The sequence below is a fragment of the Aegilops tauschii genome, chromosome 7, assembly GCF_002575655.3.
Source record: "Aegilops tauschii subsp. strangulata cultivar AL8/78 chromosome 7, Aet v6.0, whole genome shotgun sequence".
Taxonomy (NCBI): Eukaryota; Viridiplantae; Streptophyta; class Magnoliopsida; order Poales; family Poaceae; genus Aegilops; species Aegilops tauschii.
The window spans coordinates 505,090,555-505,111,103 of NC_053041.3; the positions used below are offsets into that span (position 1 = coordinate 505,090,555).

Below are 20,549 nucleotides of genomic sequence, written 5' to 3' on the forward strand. Positions count from 1 at the left end.
AATCTCGTTACCGGCAAGTCTCTTTACTCGTTCCGCAATGCATCATCCCGTAACTAACTCATTAGTCACATTGCTTGCAAGGCTTATAGTGATGTGCATTACCGAGAGGGCCCAGAGATACCTCTCCGATACTCGGAGTGACAAATCCTAATCTCGATCTATGCCAACTCAACAAACACCATCGGAGACACCTGTAGAGCATATTTATAATCACCCAGTTACGTTGTGACGTTTGATAGCACACAAGGTGTTCCTCCAGTATTCGGGAGTTGCATAATCTCATGGTCAGAGGAACATGTATAAGTCATGAAGAAAGCAATAGCAATAAAACTAAACGATCATTATGCTAAGCTAACGGATGGGTCTTGTCCATCACATCATTCTCTAATGATGTGATCCCGTTCATCAAATGACAACACATGTCTATGGCTAGAAAACTTAACCATCTTTGATTAACGAGCTATTCAAGTAGAGGCATACTAGGGACACTCTGTTTTGCCTATGTATTCACACATGTATCAAGTTTCCGGTTAATACAATTCTAGCATGAATAATAAACATTTATCATGATATAAGGAAATATAAATAACAACTTTATTATTTCCTATTGGACATATTTCCTTCAGATGGCAACTGCAGTTGAGCAGCCATGGCAACTGTAGTTGTCCAACATGGCAACCGTAGTTCAGCAACATGGCAACTGCAGTTAAACGAACATGGAAGAGGGTCCAGACCATGACAACTGCGAGGATGCGTGGTGACTGTCACGCGGGGCCTGCGGGGCCATGAGATAGGAGGCCGGACGTACGGGCGTGTGGGAGTTATCTATTTTACCCACACGTAGGTGTGTAGGAGGGATCACGAGGCAAAAAAAAGAGGCGTGTGGGCATTACTTGTTTTGCCCACACGTAGGCGTGTGGGCTGGTTCTTTTAGACACCATACAAAACGTGTGGCCAGACCCCTTAACACCCACACGTGTGGGCGTTATCGACGTCCTTTATTTTTGCCTTTATATATTAGGCCCATGTTTAAGGGTTTGACTCAAATACGCATCCATCTGCATATTCGAAGTCTAGCTGTAGCCCTCTCCCCTACACATATATATTCGACATCAATTCCAATAGTTTTCTAGGCAGGATCAAGTGATCAACCCCTCGGGAGTGAAAAAAGCCACGGACGAGACGACCTAGCCAGCCGTCGCCTCCCCAAAAAGTTAGGGTTCCTCTGTATCCCGCCGGCGCTGGTGCCGGTCCACCCCGTCTCCGGTGGCCTTAGGGCCATGGGGGCGAAGTGCATCCCGGCCTTTGCCGGTGGAAGGGCTCCGTTTTTATATCTTTTGTTGAGTTTTGTTACGGTTTATGTACTGCTCAGAAAGGTGAGACGGTGGCGGCTCTCTGAAGATGGAATAAATGTCTCCCCGCATCGTCGATGGACATGTGGATGTGTGTCTCCGCCGGATCTGTCTTTGGTGGATTTGCTCGGATCTATTCGTTATTCGTCTATGTTCTTGTGTCTTCAGATTGGGTCCTTCTTATCTAAACTCTTCATCTGCGGCGGTTGCTGTTCTGGTGCGTTGGTTCTATAGGGCCTTAGCACGACGACTTCTCGACTGTCTACTACAAGAAGGTTTGCTCAGCTCCGGAGAGGGAGGGGCGATGACAGCGGCACACCTTCAGCTCGCTTTAGTGCTTGTAGTCATCGCTAGGTGGTCTACGGATCTGGATACAATTTTTATTATTTCTAGTGTCCATTATACTGCCATTATTAAAGATGAATAGATCTGAAGTTTTTCTCGCAAAAAATTCCAATAGTTTCAAATGAAATCACCGATTCTTTGGTTTTCAGTGAGAAATATAAAATTTACAGACTTGTATTACACTGTTGGGTCTTGATCTCCATGTGAAATTAAGCCAACTACTTGTCAGATAAAGCACAAATTAATTAACAGCTAGCAGCAGGGCATATACATACATGCGAGCGCGTAGTTACAAAGCAATATCTTTGTCTGAAGCTCAGAATGCGTCTGTATTGTGTATCAATGTGGTGGGCAACTGATCAAGAATGCACCGGTATGGACAAGTTGTTGGCGATGCACCCCATCCTGAAGATCTTGGCGAAGGAGCTCCAGATCCTGAGCTCCTGGTGCACCATCATCGGCGTCCCGTCCTTGACGCAGTGGTCGTACTTGTCCAGCACCGACACGATGTAGCTGAACTCCGGCCGCCTCGCCGGGTTCGACGACCAGCACCTCTTGATCAGGTTGTTCAGCAACGGCGGGCACGAGCTCGACAGCGGCGGCCTCAGGTTCTGACATGTCGATCACCACAGACAGACAGAGACAAGAACGTGTCAGATTCATTTCAGAGTGACGAACGGAGAATCGGAGAGACGGACGGGGTGTGTGGACGGACGGACCTTCTCTGCGGCGGCGTAGGCGGCCTGGACGGGGGTCATGCCCTGGAAGGGGAGGAGGCAGGTGGTGAGCTCCCAGAGCACGATGCCGAAGCTGTAGACGTCCACCTTGCGCGTGTAGGGCTTCTCCTTGATCATCTCGGGCGCCATCCAGCGGTAGGTGCCCTTGTTGCCCTTGGTGGCCTGGCACCGCGTCTCCAGGCAGGAGGTGCCGAAGTCGGCCACCTTCACCCGCATCTCGTCGTTGAGCAGCAGGTTCTGGGACTTGAGGTCGCGGTGCATCACGCCCTGCGCGTGCAGGTACTCCATGCCGCGCGAGATGTCCAGCGCCAGCTTCAGGATCGTCTCCGGCGACAGCGAGTAGGGGTCCTTCTTGTTCAGGTACATCCGCAGCGTCCCCTGCGACATGTACTCCGTGATTATGCAGTACACCGGCGGCTTCTTGCACGCCGCGATGAACTGCAAAAATCAAATCCGAATCATCTCTAGTCAGTGTAAGATAGCATGCATGGCGAATCATCAGTCAGTGTGTACAAGAGGAAACCGATCGAGAGAGAGAGAAAGAGAGGAGATGGACCTGGACAATGTTGGGGTGGTAGAGGCGGGAGAGGAAGGCGACCTCGGAGTTGAACTGGTCCTCCAGGACGGCGCGGCGGGCCTCGTCGCGCTCGGGGATGCGGACCATCTTGACGGCGACGGCGCGCTGCTTGTAGATGCCGCGGTAGATGCGGCTGTTGGCGCCGGCGGCGAACTTGTTGCCGATGAAGAGGTGGGACAGGTCGGCCATCCACTCCTCGCGGCGGCCGCTGTCGCGGGACGAGCCCTCGCCGCCGGAGGAGGCGCCCATGGCCGTGTCCAGCAGCATGGACCACGACTCCATGCTGTCCCAGCGCTTCTTCTCCATGTCGTCCGCCTCCGACGGCCACGGGTTCTTGCCCGACGTCGACGGGGACGACGCGAACAACAGGCCGGTCGCGAACGGCAGTGCCGGCCGCCGGGACGACGCGCCCTCCTGGCTGGCGTCCCCTGCCGGCCGCGGCTGCCGGAAGCAAGAAAGCATGGGTGAGGGGAATCAAGACTCGCACGGCGACGACCAGCAGCGCCTCATTCCAGCAGAAGGGACCAGGCAGCCTCGCCGGCGACGGAGCGACACCAGGCCGGAGCAACGCCGCGCCACGAGCATTGCTTGCCGTACCTACCGTGGATGCTCACGAGCTATATGACACGATCCGAGGCAAAGCATCCGTGCCCATGAGTGAAAACTCCCTCCCTACGTCCTGCTCTCGGTGTAGTCTGTACGATACCTTATCCGAATGATGCACCTAACCTACAGCGAGAATAGCCGATGCTTGTTGCACGACACAAATGGCAAAAACTGAAGGCGATGGAGCGCACGATCGAATGCCTCCTGCCTCCTCTCCTCCGTCCTTGTTCTTAGGCCAGTGGGTACGGTACCTAGCTAGCTAGTGCGTGCTCTCGAGAAGCAAAGTGGGACGCCGGTGCTGCTGGCACTGGAGATAAGCCATGGATGGACGGACGGGGAGACTAATTAAAGGCGCTCAAGGATGTCTCGTGAAGAAGCCGTTCAGGAAAAGGCGCCAGTTGCATGCAGATGCAGGAGTGGTAGCTAGGCCAGGCATGCATGCACGCTCCCGGATGCGAGGGAGGGATGAGGCACGCACCTGCAATATCTGTATCTGTAAAAGAGAAAAGGTTCGTGTGACATGACAAGCAGTGAGACGGACGGATGGATATTGGGAGGGGAAAGGTGTGGCGTCTGAAAGTTACGGATGCATCAGGGGCTACGTACTTTACGCTTTGTTTGATCGATCCACGCAGTGAGTTTCTGTGGTAGAGTATGTATGAACGGGTGATCAGGCTGCCGCCGCCGGTGTGTGCTGGTATGACATCACCAGCTGCGTCATTTCTTCCCCGGAAAGCAGTTGACGGGAGGTTGAAGAGGCTGAAATGTATGCGAAAGGTGGACTGAAACTCCACTGTATGGCAAGGATGAATTGTTTTGGACTGTAATGGGCCGGAAAATCTACCGACAATCGTGCCTACCACTGGCCCAGTTCCGAGACATTAGGCCTGCTCATGAGAAAATTATATTTGAAAAGCGTCCAACGGAGTAGATTCGGAAGTAAAACAGAGGGGACATACTTTCATGTGGTTGTACCAATGTACCGTATGAAGGGAGAATACAAAAAATTACATAGAGGGGCGCATGTTTTTAGAAGGAACATGTGAAAACCTTGAAGAAAGAGGACTATTCACTCCAAAAATGGGCCCCGATAAAGGCCTCCTGGAAGCCGATGTTTGCGTCCTAATGTCCAAAAGGGAGGGATGTCGTCTTCCGTGTGTTGTGCTCTTTCGGATGTTCCATATAGTGTAGATATGGTGATCACTAAACTTGTGTCGTTTGAATGAGTGGCGGAAAGATGGTCTGGTTCTTGGTAGTCCAGGGGCACACAAGGTTCCATTGGGCCTTGGCGAAGGAGCACTCCATGGACAAGTGGGTTGTTGTTTCCTGGGCACCGAGGCACATCTGATAGGTGGCATCAAGCGGACAACTCCAGATGCCTAGGCGGTCCGTTGTAAGGATTCAACCATGCATGGAAGATGAGCCAAGCAAAGATTGTGGCAATGGAGCTCAGCATGCGCCTTCCAACCCTCTCTGACAGGAACCAATTCCATGAGCCTGGGGGGGGGGGGGGGGGGAGGTCAGCCTAGCAACCGCCCAGATCCAGTTATCATTATCCAACTCCTTCATAGACATGTTCTTTCTAAGTTACGATCTTGTACAGCTCGGGTATAACCGAAAAGGATACCCATACCAGACCAATTGTCAGGCCAGAAAGCCATGTTTTCCCCATCGCCCACTGTTATCACCGTTGAAGCTTGAAAGAGGTCCATATTTGCCTTGCCGCAGGGAATATTTGAGCCAACCCATGGGCAGTCGAGGTCAATCCATCGGAACTAGGGCCACTGGAGGTGCATCGCACATATGAATATTTCGGAGTTTGCGATACCAAGGGCCCTTGAGGACTTGGGGCACCACACCATCTTCCAGTTGACAAGAGAGTGACCACCATTTGCTTGGTCACTGTCCTTGGGGTGCCAGATGAACCCCCTACGTATCTTGTCTAACTTACTCTATTTAATTGCGAGGATTGACACTAGAGTCCCACAAACCAAAAAATTACGCTCGAGAGTGGCATAACCGATGAACCAGGCTGGATCAAATATCAACACATGTATAACCCTACCGCTTGAAAAGAACAAACCTAATTTCTGCAGTTCTACTTGCACTTTGCTGTCCTATTTGGCGTTGGAGGATAAAAGGAACCACATAATAAAGTTTAGAAATTGATTTTAATTTTCTCTTGTTATGTATTTGTGTCTTTCAAGGTGGTTTCTTAATCATGGAGACAACTTCACAATAAAAATATCAAGATTGTATCCCATTCTTTTGTGGTAACACTTAGAAGCATATGGAGGTTTGGTCATGCTTATCGTCGACTATGGCCTCAAATGTGTTTTTGTCGGTGATGCCCTTGTTTTGTATTTCCGCTCTCTATCTTTTCTTCTTCATCAACATGGTGCCTTGTTCGTATATGACCATGGTGTGTATAACGACCTTAGGTTCTCGCCCATACATGTGGTGGCTTATGCGGCTATTTTTACACCTTAACTTTGAGTTTCGTCCACTTTGTGTTGGTTTAGTATTTTATATTTTCCATCATAATTAAGATGGAATGTCGAGATGCGGAAGATAAAACTATATACGATGACTTCAAAAAAACTTGTGATCACTAACCTTTGTCAGCCATGGTGTTTCTATTTCTTTTTTTCATCTGATATATTTGTTCAATTTGCCAATGTTTTTTTACTATGAAAATTTGCCAATGTTGTCGGATCTTTTATAAGAAATATATAGTACGTGGGAAATCTTTCTAAAAATGATGTTCATGTTCCCTGCTCAACAGTAGTAGCAAAGCTTGACAAGGTCCGAGTGTGTGTGTGCGCACTATATAACTGGTCGGTTCTTCCGGTTTTGAGAAGGTTCCTAGAAGGTGTTGTCTGGTTGTTTTTCTTTTCTTTTTCTATTTTCTACTAGGTTTAATAGTTTTAAGTTTTTCCTACTTGTTTTTATTTCTATTCTTATTGTTATTTGTATATATTTTTCCTTATTTCATATTTTCATTCATGAACATTTGCAAAAAAATGAACATATCTAAAACTTAATGAATATTTTTTGAAATTTGTGAATATTATTTTTAAAATTCACGAAATTTTAAACTCCACAAGCATTTGTAATGTATGTCAATAGTTTTAAATTTATGAACTTTTTTAAACTTTGTGAAAATTATTTTAAATTTACAAATATTTTTTGAAATTCATGAATATTTTTAAAAAATCACTCCCTCCATGGCATAACATAAGACACTTTGACACTACACTAGTGTCAAAAAACATTTTACATTATGAGACACAGGGAGTATGTTTTTTGATACGCAACATTAAAAAGAATCCGTGAATGTCTTTTGACTTAATGGACTTTTTCAAATAAAAAAAGGATTGCCGGTTTTTTCTGAGTAGTGGGGCGAGCGATAAGAAAAGATAAGCGAGCAAGCAGAGCAAGGAGCCGAGCTAAGCGAGAGCTTCATGGGCCGGCCCATGAGAGCGTTATAGTAACAATAACATACCTTCATCGTGGAATAGAAGCTCCCAAGGGCTCAGACAACCATCACCGACTGACACCAAAGGTGAAACATGTAAGGAACACTGCAACCACGGAACGAACAACTTCACTCTCCTTTCAGAATAGTACCATCTCAAACACATCATGACAGGATATACAAATGAAAACACCGCCATGACATGATTAAAATCCAAGCCAACACGGATAAAAACAGAACCAAGTACTGACCGCAATAATCTGCTAGAGAAATAAAATCTCAGCAAAGAACGGTGTGCTTCGACGAAGCGCACGTTAGTCTCTACTTCGTCATTGATATATCCAAACCTGGGGCGGTGCCCCCTGTAGCATTACACTAAGCTGTCAGTGTGCTGCTCAACCATCTTGCTAGCAAACCATTGGGGAAAAAACATCTTGCCCGAAATCTGTTTCTTTCAACTGCACTCTTCCTACTGTCAGTTTGGGCGCTCAGATTGTGAGTTTCAGAGTCAGCCGCCACGAGCAAAAGCGGCCCCACGAGTCCCCTGTGACAAACACTCGGCGAAAACGACAAATCCAGAACAGATCCGTCACGAATCAGTGTCACGCGGAGGCCGAGCCCACATTCTTCCCACTACACGGGCCGACAGCCCATCCCCATCGTCACCCACAAGACAAAAGAGCCCCTCATCCAGACAGCCTTCCGTCTTCTCAAAAACAAAAAAAATCCAGACAGCCTTCCCCTCCGAAATAAATCCAGACCGTCTGCTCCGCCTTCGGATCCATCTCGAAGCTCCACGTGTCCCGCCTTCAGCCGCTCCGGAAACGTCGGCAGCCGCCGCCCCGGTGCCGCGCGCACGTCGGCTTACCACGCTACGGCACCTGGAAACGCGACGCGCTAAGCCATCACACGTGCGATCGCTTTGCCGCTAATGCTGTGATTATCTCACGCTCCACGGCCCTCCACTTGTGCAGAATATATACTGGATCTGCAACCTCGACTGGTTTATGCGTACGATTGTGCAGCGAGTGCGTTAAATATCGCTGTCACGTGGGAAATCAAGAGGCAACCGGCCAGATATGAAACCGTCCTAATAATATTATTTTTGACATGTCCTAATGATCTTGACGTAGATTGAGCTGCAAAAACGGAACAAAACACGACTGTTTTTCATTAGAAAAAGGCAAAGGTGGCTGTTTGAAGGGGGAAACCCCATCCTCGTTGTCGACTGATCTCTCTCTGTCTGGCTGACGGTTTACGCACTGGAGATGGAATCTCAGATTCATGCCCCATTGTACTTGGAAAATGCATGGAAATGATTAAAGGAGGATGCAACGTTTCGTTTCTACTCCCTCCGTTCCTAAATATGTGTCTTTTTAAACATTTTAAATGACTACCACATACGGATGCATGTAGATATATTTTAAAGTGTAGATTCACTCATTTTGCTTCGTATGTAATTACTTGTTGAAATGTCTAGAAAGACAAATATTTAGAAACGGAGAGAGTACTAATCGAAAAGATGTAATCAATCGTAAAGCTTATCCGTACTGGATGCAGATGCTTAGGAACGTTCGAGGGTTGTGTGCTGGCAATGGTTGGGGAGAGAAGTATAGATACTGCACAATAGAAAAAAGATGTGTTCGTCCAAAAATAATGGAGAATTGTGATTGGAGCCCTCTCGCTTTTCTTCAATATATATAAACCCATTGTCTTCCTTTGTACAGTAAATACTTTTTACTACTTTATTTGTGAAAACATTCTCTTCTAATGGAAGTATTGGTGTTGCTCGGATCTGGTCGTAGTTCGTCTACGTTTGTGTTTTTTCAGGTTGGATCCTTCCGATCTACGCTACTCTTCATCGACGACAGTTGCTGTTCTACTTCGCTGGTCCTACGGGGTCTTAGAGCATCTCTAGCAGACCCGTATAAGTGCTCAAACCCTTATATTTTTTGCGTTTTAAAAGTGGTCCAACCCGTAAATTTTTTAAGCGCCACCGAAAATGCACACCTGAAACACTTATATTTGAAGGTTGGAAGGCCGAACCTAGGGGGCCCCGTATACCGGTCAAACCTCGTCGGAGCAAACACGCCGCGGCGGAGTTTCTCGGAATCCGCCATAAACTCGCCGAAATTCATCACCGCACACCGGAAAATGCCGCTAGACACCGCAATCAATCGTCGCCGGTTCGAATTGGACGAGTTCGACATCGCCGTGGCCTCTCATGACCTCAGCCTGGCCGACGGAATCCTCCCGGCGCGGTAGGCAAAGGGGCACGGCTCGGCCGGCGCGGCTGGCAATATAGTAAGGTGCAGACGCGGAGGCGACGGCGCGTGGCCGGCGAGGCTGGGCGCGGACGCGGAGGCGACGGTGCGTGGCCGGCGAGCCTGGGCGCGGCCGGTGTGGTGATGGGACGCGACCAGCAGGGACGGGGCGCAGACGACGGGCGATGCGGCACGGCCGGCGGGCGACGGGGCGCGGGCGACGGGGTTGGGCGCGGCCGGCGCGGCCAGCTGGGGGAAGGGGCGGCAGCGGCCGAACTGGAGGAAGGAGCTCTTTATTCTAATTTTACAGTTTGTTTTACAGTATCTGTTCGGCCGTAGCTAAAATGAACCCTTAAAATGCATTTTTTTCCGACCCGTATCCCAGTTTTACAGTTTGCGATTTTAAGGGGTCTGCTAGAGATGCTCTTAGCACAACGACTTTCTGACTGTCTACTTCAACAAGTTTTGTCTGGCTCCGGCGAGGTAGAGGCGATGACGGCGGCGCGTCTTCAGCTCGCTTTAGTGCTTGTAGTCGTCGCTAGGTTCGTTTACGGAGCTGGATGTAATTTTTATAATTTTTAGTGTTTGTTGTACTGTCATGTTTGAAGATAAATAAAAGAAATTTTCTTGAAAAAAAGAAGTGTTGCACTTCGTCAAAAATATAATAAGAAACAACTCCTTCTCTCCTCTTTGGACTTTTACAAAAAGAAAACTAAGTTGTTATCCAACTTGAAGAAAATCCTATGGTTAATTTATGTTGTGCAATCTGCGACAGAAAGTACAAATATACTCCGTGTGTTGCATCGAGAATTCGTAGGGAAAATGTTAGGCATATGAAAGCTAAAATCAATATCATGTAAAATATAATGTGGTATGCCTATTTTGAAAGGTCACATAAATTATTCTGCGGCCATGCATATAATCTGGTCAAAATATAGTTGTTTGATATGTTCTATAAAAAAATAAATTGGCTCTAAGGCTTGAGTGCACATAATTAAATAAGTTGTGGCGCAAACATTAGAAATGAACGAAAGTAGAAGACTAAATACAAAGAACTCATGCACAGATCAGACGCTAGAGTAAGCGGGTTTTATCGGAAGCGGATTTGTGGCACCCGGGTGCTCCACACCTCTATACAAACAATAAATTTGAAAAAATACCGAGAAATTTGAAAAGAAAAACTGAGATTTGGGGATATCAAATTTGGGTTCCCGATCTACTCCCGTGTGAAATTTCTTGAAAAAATACCTGAAAACGTGAGAACTCAGGTTTGATATTCCCAAATTTCAGATTTTTAAAAATATTTTTGGTATTCTTTTACATTTATTAGCGTATAGGGGTGTGGAGCACAGATGAGCTCCACGTGTATTTTCCAGTTTTACTCTAGTTATTATAGAATATATTTGGTGATACGGCTCCTTAGGTGGTACGATGCTCCTGTGTATCATGAACAGTGGATCATGCTCCAAGCGACATGACGAATGCGCATGTGATGGCCACCTCCTCCCCTTTGAGATATTTGAAAAACCTCTGGATCATGGTCTTAATTAAGCACACTACCCCAAATCCTCCTACCCAAGAAAAGTCTCCTTCCTCCTCCCATCGGCGGCGCCGCGGATCCGCCCCGCCTCCGATGGCCTTTGGCCTGTGGAGGTGCGGAGGATCTCGCCCCCCCGCCGATGGGAGGGACCCCGTTCTCGTTTTTGCTAGGTTGAACGTCTTGATTCGGGCTGTGTGGCGGCGGCATGTCCCTCGGTAGTAATAATGTCTCCCACACCTATCCCCGTCCCGATGGTGTGAATAGTGTTGTCGGAGGATGGGTGGAGGTGTGTCTCCGTCGGATCTCATGGGATTCGGTCGGTGCTGGTCTTCGGTGGATCTATTTGGGTACATTTTGTTCATCTTCGTTCGTATGGTTTCAGGTTTGATCTTTCTGATCTACAATTCTCTTCATCGGCGATGCTTGCTGCTCTGGTGTGCTGGTCATTTGAGGCCTTAGCATGACGAATTCTCGACTGTCTACTACAACAAGGTTTACCCGAATCCGGTGATAGAGGGGCGATGATGGCGGCGCGCCTTCGGCTCGCTCCAGTGCTTGTAGTCGTCACTAGATGGTCCATAGACCTGGTTGTAATTTTTATTACCTCTTGTGTTCTCTGTACTGCCATGATTGATGAATAGATTGAAAAAAATTTCCGGAAAAAAAAGTTCTTAATTGAGGGCGAGGCCTTTTTTCTACTACTGGTCTACTATAATAATAATAATAATAATAATAATAATAATAAGAAAAAAAAACAAATGTTTCAATGTGCAAACACACATTCAAACCCAGAAATCAACAAAATAAATTTACTATTTTTTTGTTACTTTGTCCATAAATAATAACATACTGGTTTGGTAAGTTAAATCCGTGAATTTTCATATTTATTTCATTTGTATTTTTTATTTTACATATCATCTTGAATTATGATAAGCTATAAAAATATTATTAAAAACATACTTGTTTATTCTTTTTTCAGTTGGTCTTCACTAATTCCATGTCCGCTCTACTCTGTACAATATAAAAATCTGATGCAGTTAGACAACTGACCTGTCTACGTTATCTTTGCCTCCACTAAAGCTAATTGAGTTTTGTAGAGTACGTGCAAACGAGCGTTTTGATTTATCTTGAAGAGGACCAGAATATATCTGTGTAAATATTGCGGTCAACTAATATGCACCTATACTGCTCAATAAACAACGTTGCGCTCAATTCAGAGTATAATAGATGTGTGTGTGTGTGTGTGTGTTTTGAATATTTTGCAATGTAGGAGCTGGTCATCACATGCCCATCACCATGTCTCTTGGAACATGATCAACGGTTCATGATACATTGGAGCATCGTCTCACCTAATGAGTCGTATCACCAGATATATTCTTTAGGCCTGGTCATACTTTAAGGTGAGGTCAGAGGGTAGGCCAGGGGTAATTCGAAGCATTTGACATCATAGTCATAGTATCGATGGCATTATCTCCATATACATTGTAACCCTTTCATACGAGGTGTTTTACCCCATCAAACTTCTTTTCTTCCTCATAGTTGTGAAGACGGAATATCTTGTCGACCTTCAATGCCCATGAAAGGTAGTCTTCGGGATCGGTACCTTCGGAAAACTTAGGCATGGCGAACTTGAGCTTGCCGTAGCGTTGCTCTTCATTATGTTGGGCGCGATGGCGTTGTCGCTCTTTGACATGGAGGAGGATTCTCATTTGCTTGCTCCTCGTGCTCCGCTTTGTGAACTTGTCTTTGAGGGCGTGGGATACGTGCACGGTTCCTCAATTCTTGGCGTTCCTCGAGACATGCGACATCTTCTTATCGCTCTCGTTGGAGAGCTTCTTCTCGTTCACGCACACAGCGGTTGTGCTCATTGACGGCATGTGTTGCTTCTCGGAGGTCACGTTGAGCTTCAAGCGCTTGTTCCTCGCGGCGTTGTTGCTATTGTTGTAGGGTGTCGCCATCTTGGTTTTCTTGTTGTTGTTGTTGCCGTCATGGAGCTTGCTTTTGTTCCATGGGATCATGTGCTTGTCGACGATGTCATTCATGTTCCTGAAGGCGGTCTTGTAAACCATTGCAATGAAATGAGTTTTGTGGAGCTTGATGATCTTCATGGTCTTGACGACGATGCGAATGAGCTCGTAGAAGACTTGAATCCGAAGATGTTTCCGAAGAGTGTCGGCTTGAGTGGCGCCGTATTGATGACGATGATGTTGAGGAAGCACGGTTGACCATCGTGGCTCGAAAGTCTTCCATTTGTGTTGCCATCTTGGTGTCAAGGTAGTCTCTTGTTCTTGCTTCATGTTGTCGCAAGTCGGTGGCGAGTTGTTCGACACGGCCACCCAGAGCTTTATTTTCTTGATGCAAAGCTCTTTGTACGCCGAAGAGGTGGTTTTTGGTGACGTAGTTGTTCAGTTCCTCTTCTTGCTCATCAAAGAGAGGGTTGGTAGATGTGCTCGGCCTATCCATCATCTCAAGGAAATATGTGAGTGGAAGAAAGAAAATAACTAGACGTACCTTATCCAATGTTGAAGACGGATCAATGATCACACAATATGGTATTATGGAAGTAGCACAATTGGTACCGGATCTTGTCGATTCTCACACCTACACAAGTAAAGCCTTTGCAGTAGCTTGGTGAGGATAGTGGCACAAAATTTATGCAATTGTTAGCAAGATGCAATGATGTTGAAAGAGATTCACAAATTCGCAAGTGAGACAAGTAGACCAATAGCAATTAGTGGCACACGAAAAGACACATAGACATAGATAAATGGGATTGTGCAACCAAGGAATGAGCACAAAATGTGGTATCCATGGAAAACGCTCTTGTTGCACAACACTAGAGAGACCCTAGCACGATTGCTCAATAGGTGAGATACGAAACTTGTGCACATCCTATGAGAGACAAAACGTATCGACTTCTATCCCAAGTATGCTATTTATGTATGATTCCTGATGATTTTCTCACGATGATCCAAAATGATCGAGTATTGCAATTTGGTATGCAATGTGGTGATACTATGGCTATTGCTTACAAGCTCTTTGTTTGCTCTTTGCTTAAAACTTTTCTTTCTTTCTCTCTTTTTTGATATGGCCACTTATGGGAAATGCTCAAACCAAGATAGCAATTGTGTATATGCGGGAACAACGTATGACACAAGAGATGATATGAAGGTATATGCACGCTAGGATAGCTACGCAGAACAAGTATCACTAATGTGCACAAGTAGCGTTGCCCGGCAATACCCAAAAGGCTATTCTCGATAAGAAAGTGATGCAAAATGGGCTCGGGGTTAACAATACAATGGCAAGGGAGAATGTACAATGATGTCGTCGAGGTTATCGTCCTTGCTTACGGTTGGGGTGACAAAATGGGGAAGTGGTCATTGCCGGAGACGAATTCGTGGCAAAGATGAGCGGCGGTGATGTCGGTGATGAATTATTCCTAAGTAGCCGAAACACGTTAGGAAATGGAAACCGCAAGCTCAAAATCTCAAATGGCAAAGCGTGTCAAAATTTGCGGATGGTAGACGAATAGCGATGGTGGTTGCGGAAAGCGGTGGTGGTTTGCGGAAGAGTTAGCGGAAACCCGGTCAAAATTGGCAAAATTTGGCGAAGGTGGAGGTGTTTGTGGCTGTCAGGCGCCTGATGTTCGGGTGTCCGGCCTGATGTACGGGACATGGACCGGATGTCCGGGACTTGAGATCCGTGGATGAGCTCAAGGAAAACTTTGGGGAAAAATAAAAATTCGAGCAAAATTGTGGGAGATTCGTGGATGAAAGTGAGGGAAAAGATGGGAAAAAGCTAGATCCACCTGAAACACAACAAACCCGTGGATCCAAATCAACAAAACATTCCAACCAACAAATCACAAATTTTTTTGTATGGCTAGTTTTGGTGGGCATTATTGAATTGGGACAAAACACAACAAAATCAGGCTAGAAAATGATGGGGGAGACTCCAAATTTGTGATCAACGTGGCTCATGGTACCAAGATGATGTAGGGTGGAACCCTATGGGGCCGATCTTTCATGAAATGGAGGGGATCCCACGAAGAACATGAGAGGGAAATCACTCAATCAACGAGATCCAAATCACACATGCGCTAAATCCACATACACATAAGAGGTACAAACATCAAAAGTCAACACAAGAGGATACAAAGGTAGCTAGTTCATCCCAATCCTTGGAGGAGAGAGGTCTTGAATCCTAGAAGGATCTTCCCATGAAGGGGTCTTGAATCCACTTGGGGGATCTTCTCACATGGAGGCCTTGAACTCCATGGGAGTTGTAAGTGGATGAGCAAAGCTCTATATCTATCTTGAGCTAATCCTTTGCTAACCCTAGAAGGAGGAGGGAGAGGTCTTTATATAGTAGTCCACGAGGTAGGAGGGGAAAGGTGGGATAAGCGGTCCTCGAGCCGCCGGCCCATTGCTTACGGTCCAGGCTGATGGGCTACTGTGGAGCCGAGCTAGGGCTTACGGGCTGGGCTTATGGCCCGTTTTCAACTACATGCATGAACATGTGCCAAGTCAAGCCACTTGAAACATTCAGAGCAGGATACGATATCATCATACTACATCACAATCATTTTAGTGCATGTTGACATCCAGGATAAATCATTATCCACTCCTAGCTACTTAAGCATGGCATGAGAAACTATAATCTCTAATTGTCATTGCAAACATGTTTGATCATAATATGTTGAATCATGGATACTAGGTTAAACATATTTACAAAAACAAAACAAGTTGAGTTCATACCCGTTTCTCTCGGCCCCGGTCACTTCATCACATATCGTCATTATTGCCTTTCACTTGCATGACTGAATGATATGAAAATAATAATAGTGCACGAGTGCAGTGGACTAAGCTGGAATCTGCAAACATTTTATTCGAAAAGGAGAAGACAAGGTAATATGGGCTCTTTATTAAATAAATAGTAATGCGTATAAGAGCCACTCAACCATCGTGGTCTTCTCCTTAGTATTACTCAATAAAAAGGAAAATAATTTCAAAGAAACACACTGTCGTGGTTTTGTCACGGCAGATGCCCTTGTGAAAGGACTTAGGTGCGAGGCCATGGCTACGATGATTAGCTTAAAGGGGTTGAGCGGGACGAGAGACACGAGTTTACCCAGGTTCGGCCCCTCACGGTGGAGGTAAAAGCCTACTCCTTCTCTTGTTGCTATTGCTTGAGTATCGATTAAAAGGGAGCAGATTCACTTGACCTAGCTATCGATTGATTATTACCTGACCCTAACCCGCCGCAGGGACTCACCTTTATATACACAGGTTGAGGCCCTGGGCTTACCAGAGTCCGGACCGGCTTACACTTTGTAACCGCCGCCGGCTCTACATCACCTTGCCTTCTTTGGCAAGTCGCCATTGGGCGGCTTACACCTCTGGGTCACGCACCGTCTTCTGGTCTTGGGCCATAAACCTGTCCATCTCGTAAGCCGCCTCCTGGCTCCGGGTCTTGGTTCCTTGGGCATGTCTAAGGTTTCCTTTATGGAAGATCATATTTTCAGATCCTTAATGATAATTAATACTCCTCTGATTATGATTATGAATATGCTTTGTGAGTAGCTACGTTTGTTCCTCAGGACATGGGAGAAGTCTTGTTATAAGTAATCATGTGAATTTGGTATTTGTTCGATATTTTGATGAGATGTATGTTGTCTTTCCTCTAGTGGTGTTATGTGAACATCGACTACATGAAACATCACCGTTATTTGGGCCTAGGGGAAGGTATTGGGAATTAGTAAGTAGATTATGGGTTGCTAGAGTGACAGAAGCTTAAACCCTAGTTTTTGCGTTGCTTCGTAAGGGGCTGATTTGGATCCATATGTTTCATGCTATGGTTAGGTTTACCTTAATACTTCTTTTGTAGTTGCGGATGCTTGCGAGAGGGGTTAATCATAAGTGGGAGGCTTGTCCAAGGAAGGGCAGCACCCAAGCACCGGTCCACCCACATATCAAATTATCAAAGTAACGAACACGAATCATATGAGCATGATGAAAACTAACTTGACAACAATTCCCATGTGTCCTCGGGAGTGCTTTGCTTTATATAAGAGTCCATCCAGGCTTGTCCTTTGCTACAAAAAGGATTGGGCCACCTTGCTGCACCTTGTTTACTTCTATTACTTGTTACCCGTTATGATTTATCTTATCACAAAACTATCTGTTACCGATAATTTCAGTGCTTGCATAGAATACCTTGCTGAAAACTACTTGTCATTTCCTTCTGCTCCTTGTTGGGTTCGACACTCTTACCTATCAAGAGGACTACGATTGATCCGCTATACTTGTGGGTCATCACAGGCCTGCCGGGACGATCTGAACCTTCCGGGGCAAACCCAACCTTGCCAGGCCCGTCCGCCCGACAAGGGAGGTTCTTCCCTTAGTGGTATCTCGCCTCTTTGGCCAGTCTTGGTCTTCTCGATCTGTGCTTGGATCCTTCGAGGAATTGATCCTTCTTGCTTGGTCTGACCTTGGTGTTGTGATCTTGATCTTGCGCCTGTGCACAGTCTGGGCAACGGACCCAGGGTTTGTTGCACCAACAGGAGCCCCCGGGCCTGGCCCGAACGCATTGCCGGGCGTCGTCGGGGTAGGTCCTAACCAGTGCACAGGAAGGGGCGTAGAAGTGGCTGGCGCCTTGAGATCTTCTTTGCTTCTTCATTAACTTGAGTCAGGCCAGTTTCCGGTTCTTCCGCGCGTCGCGTAATGCCAACTGTGGTGGGGCCATGCTTGTTATGGCCCGTGAATGACTTTAACGCACGGGCGAGTAACTGCCAATTCACTCTTCCCACCATGCTCTTATCCTTAGCCACGTATGCTGCATGCATCGATTTGGTTAGGTAACGGAGCCGCGTGGTGCGGGAGTGCATCAAGGCAGGGGCCCGGTCTTCTTGAATTGGTGGAGGAGGGCGGCGATTACTCATCGGGGGATCGACTCCCTTCCTCGACCCGCCTATAAAAGGAGGGGCAGGGGAGGAGCGGAGGCACTCATCCTCACATCCCTTCTCCTCCATCTTCTGCTTTCTGTTGGTCATGCCGAAGGGGAGTGCCTGGGGCCAGGCCCCAGGTAGTAGCTTGAGGTTAGCGATGCCGAATGCTCGTGTTGATGCTTGAGGAGTGAGTCTGGTGCTGGCCCGTAAGAGGCGTAGTCATGCCTTTGTTGGAGCTAGGTTCCTTCCTCATCTCCTCGCAAGCTTCAGGAGGGCGGGCGGGCGGTGCAGTGGTAGCACCGAAGGTGGCAATTCCGGTGCGCTTGTCGTCAGGCTGCCCGTGGCTTCAATTTTAGTGAGGGGCAACACAAGCGACACCACGCCGAAGCCTGTAACGAACGTAAGGCGTGGTAGTCGAACGTGGCCTATTCCTCCTCCTCTTGCAGTGCTCGAGGAAGGTTGCAGAATGGGCTCGCCATCGGTAAAGGCGGATCCGCCCACCCCGGGTACCATCCGCTCGGTGTGCGGGAGAGCTCCCTGCTCCCATGCATGCTTTCTTAATGTGCGGTTGCTCCTGATCTTTGGGCCGTCAGGGACGACCATGCTCTCTGTGGGATTACCTAGAGAGCATGGCGCCCGATTTGGCTGTCATGGCGGGGGCTTCGGGCGGTAGCGGTACGGAAGGCGGCGGCACCCATGACGTCTCAAGAACGGGAGTGACCGTTCCGACGAGTCGTGTTTGCCGGTGACTCCGCCGCCGTCGTCTGGGCTTGTGGTAGCGTCACCATCCGCCCCTGCCCTCCGGTTTCTTCCTCCTAGCTAGGAAATGGCACCACCCTGATCCTGGGGAGGCGCCGAATCCCAGCCAGGCCTTCCCTCCGCCTTCTTCGCCCCCCTGTAGTTTTGAAGAAGGAGGGGAAAACGTGAAGGCATTACTGGCATTTTATCTTTTTTCAATCTCAAATCTGTAGGCACTTGCCAAATTTTAGTTCGAATTATGTAATCTCTTGAATCCATGTATGTGTCCTGTAAGGTTTATACTTGTTTGATCAGCATATTAATAAAAACATAAACCTTGTCGATGACTCGTGCATGTATATGTCCATTCAGAGGTGGGATGCCTCTATATTTCTAAATGAGTTCCCCCGGCAGGCTATCCTGCTAGTACCCTCTTGTTCTGTTGCCGGGATGTTAGGCCTACCGGGCACAAATCATGAAGGGACCAGCCCCCCGCCAGTCCTTTTCCATCAAAGGCCACTGCGACCATCCTGACCGAAGCAATGATACGTCTCCAACGTATCTAAATTTTTGATTGTTCCATGTTGTTATATTATCATTCTTGGAAGTTTTACAATCATTTTATATCATTTTTTGGTACTAACCTATTGACATAGTGCCTAGTGCTAGTTTTTATTTTCTGCATGTTTTTAACATCGTAGGAAATCAATAACAAACAAAGTCCAAACACAACGAAACTTTTTGTGGATTTTTTATGGACCAGAAGACATCCAGTGGGCCAAAGAAGTACCGAAGAGGGAGCCCGAGGTGAGCACAAGACACCAGGACGCGCCAGGAGGCCCAGGCGCGCCCTGGTGGGTTGTGCCCACCTCGGTGGCCTCCTGCACCGCCTCTTTGCTCAATAAATACCCCAATATTCCAGAAACCCTAGGGGAGTCGACGAAAATCAATTCCAGCTGCCGCAAGTTCCAGAACCACCAGATCCAATCTAGACACCATCACGGAGGGGTTCATCATGCCCATGTTGGGGAACGTAGTAATTTCAAAAAATTTCCTACGCACACGCAAGATCATGGTGATGCATAGCAACGAGAGGGGAGAGTATGTCCACGTACCCTCGTAGACCGAAAGCGGAAGCGTTAGCACAATGCGGTTGATGTAGTCGTACGTCGTCACGATCCGACCGATCAAGTACCGAACGCACGACACCTCCGAGTTCAGCACACGTTCAGCCCGATGACGTCCCTCGAACTCCGACCCAGCCGAGTGTTGAGGGAGAGTTTCGTCAGCACAACGGCGTGGTGACGATGATGATGTTCTACCGACGCAGGGCTTCGCCTAAGCACCGCTACGATATTATCGAGGTGGACTATGGTGGAGGGGGGCACCGCACACGGCTAAAAGATCAATGATCAATTGTTGTATTTGGGGTGCCCCCTGCCCCCGTATATAAAGGAGCAAGGGGAGGAGAGGCGGCCGGCCAGGAGAGGGGCGCGCCAGGAGGAGTCCTACTCCCAATGGGAGTAGGACTCCCTCCCTTCCTTGTTGGATTAGGAGAAGGGGGAAAGAGGAGAGAGAGAGGAAGGAAGGGGGGGGGGGGGGGCGCCGCCCCCCTCCTTGTCCAATTTGGACCAATGGGGGAGGGGGCGCGCGGCCTGCCCTAGCCGCCTCTCCTCTTCTCCACTAAGGCCCATGTAGGCCCATTAAACCCCCCCCCCCCGGGGGGGGGGGTTCCGGTAACCTCCTGGTACTCCGGTATATATCCGATAACCCCTGAAACCATTCCGGTGTCTGAATATAGTCGTCCAATATATCAATCTTCATGTCTCGACCATTTCGAGACTCCTCGTTATGTCCGTGATCACATCCGGGACTCCGAACTACCTTCGGTACATCAAAACATATAAACTCATAATATAACTGTCATCGAAACATTAAGCGTGTGGACCCTACGGGTTCGAGA

At 47.5% G+C, this 20,549-nt stretch overlaps 1 protein-coding gene across 1 annotated transcript; it reads right to left on the reverse strand.

Moving 5' to 3' along the window:
• Positions 1-1,812: 1,812 nt before the first annotated feature.
• Positions 1,813-4,073, reverse strand: LOC109739404 (serine/threonine/tyrosine-protein kinase HT1). The gene is made up of 3 exons (XM_020298488.4): positions 2,991-4,073; positions 2,417-2,872; positions 1,813-2,308 (listed from the first exon to the last, which is right to left on the reverse strand). The coding sequence occupies exons 1-3, from the start codon at positions 3,471-3,473 to the stop codon at positions 2,057-2,059; spliced, it is 1,191 nt and encodes a 396-aa protein (XP_020154077.1). The 5' UTR covers positions 3,474-4,073; the 3' UTR covers positions 1,813-2,056.
• Between the last annotated feature and the right edge of the window lie 16,476 nt (positions 4,074-20,549).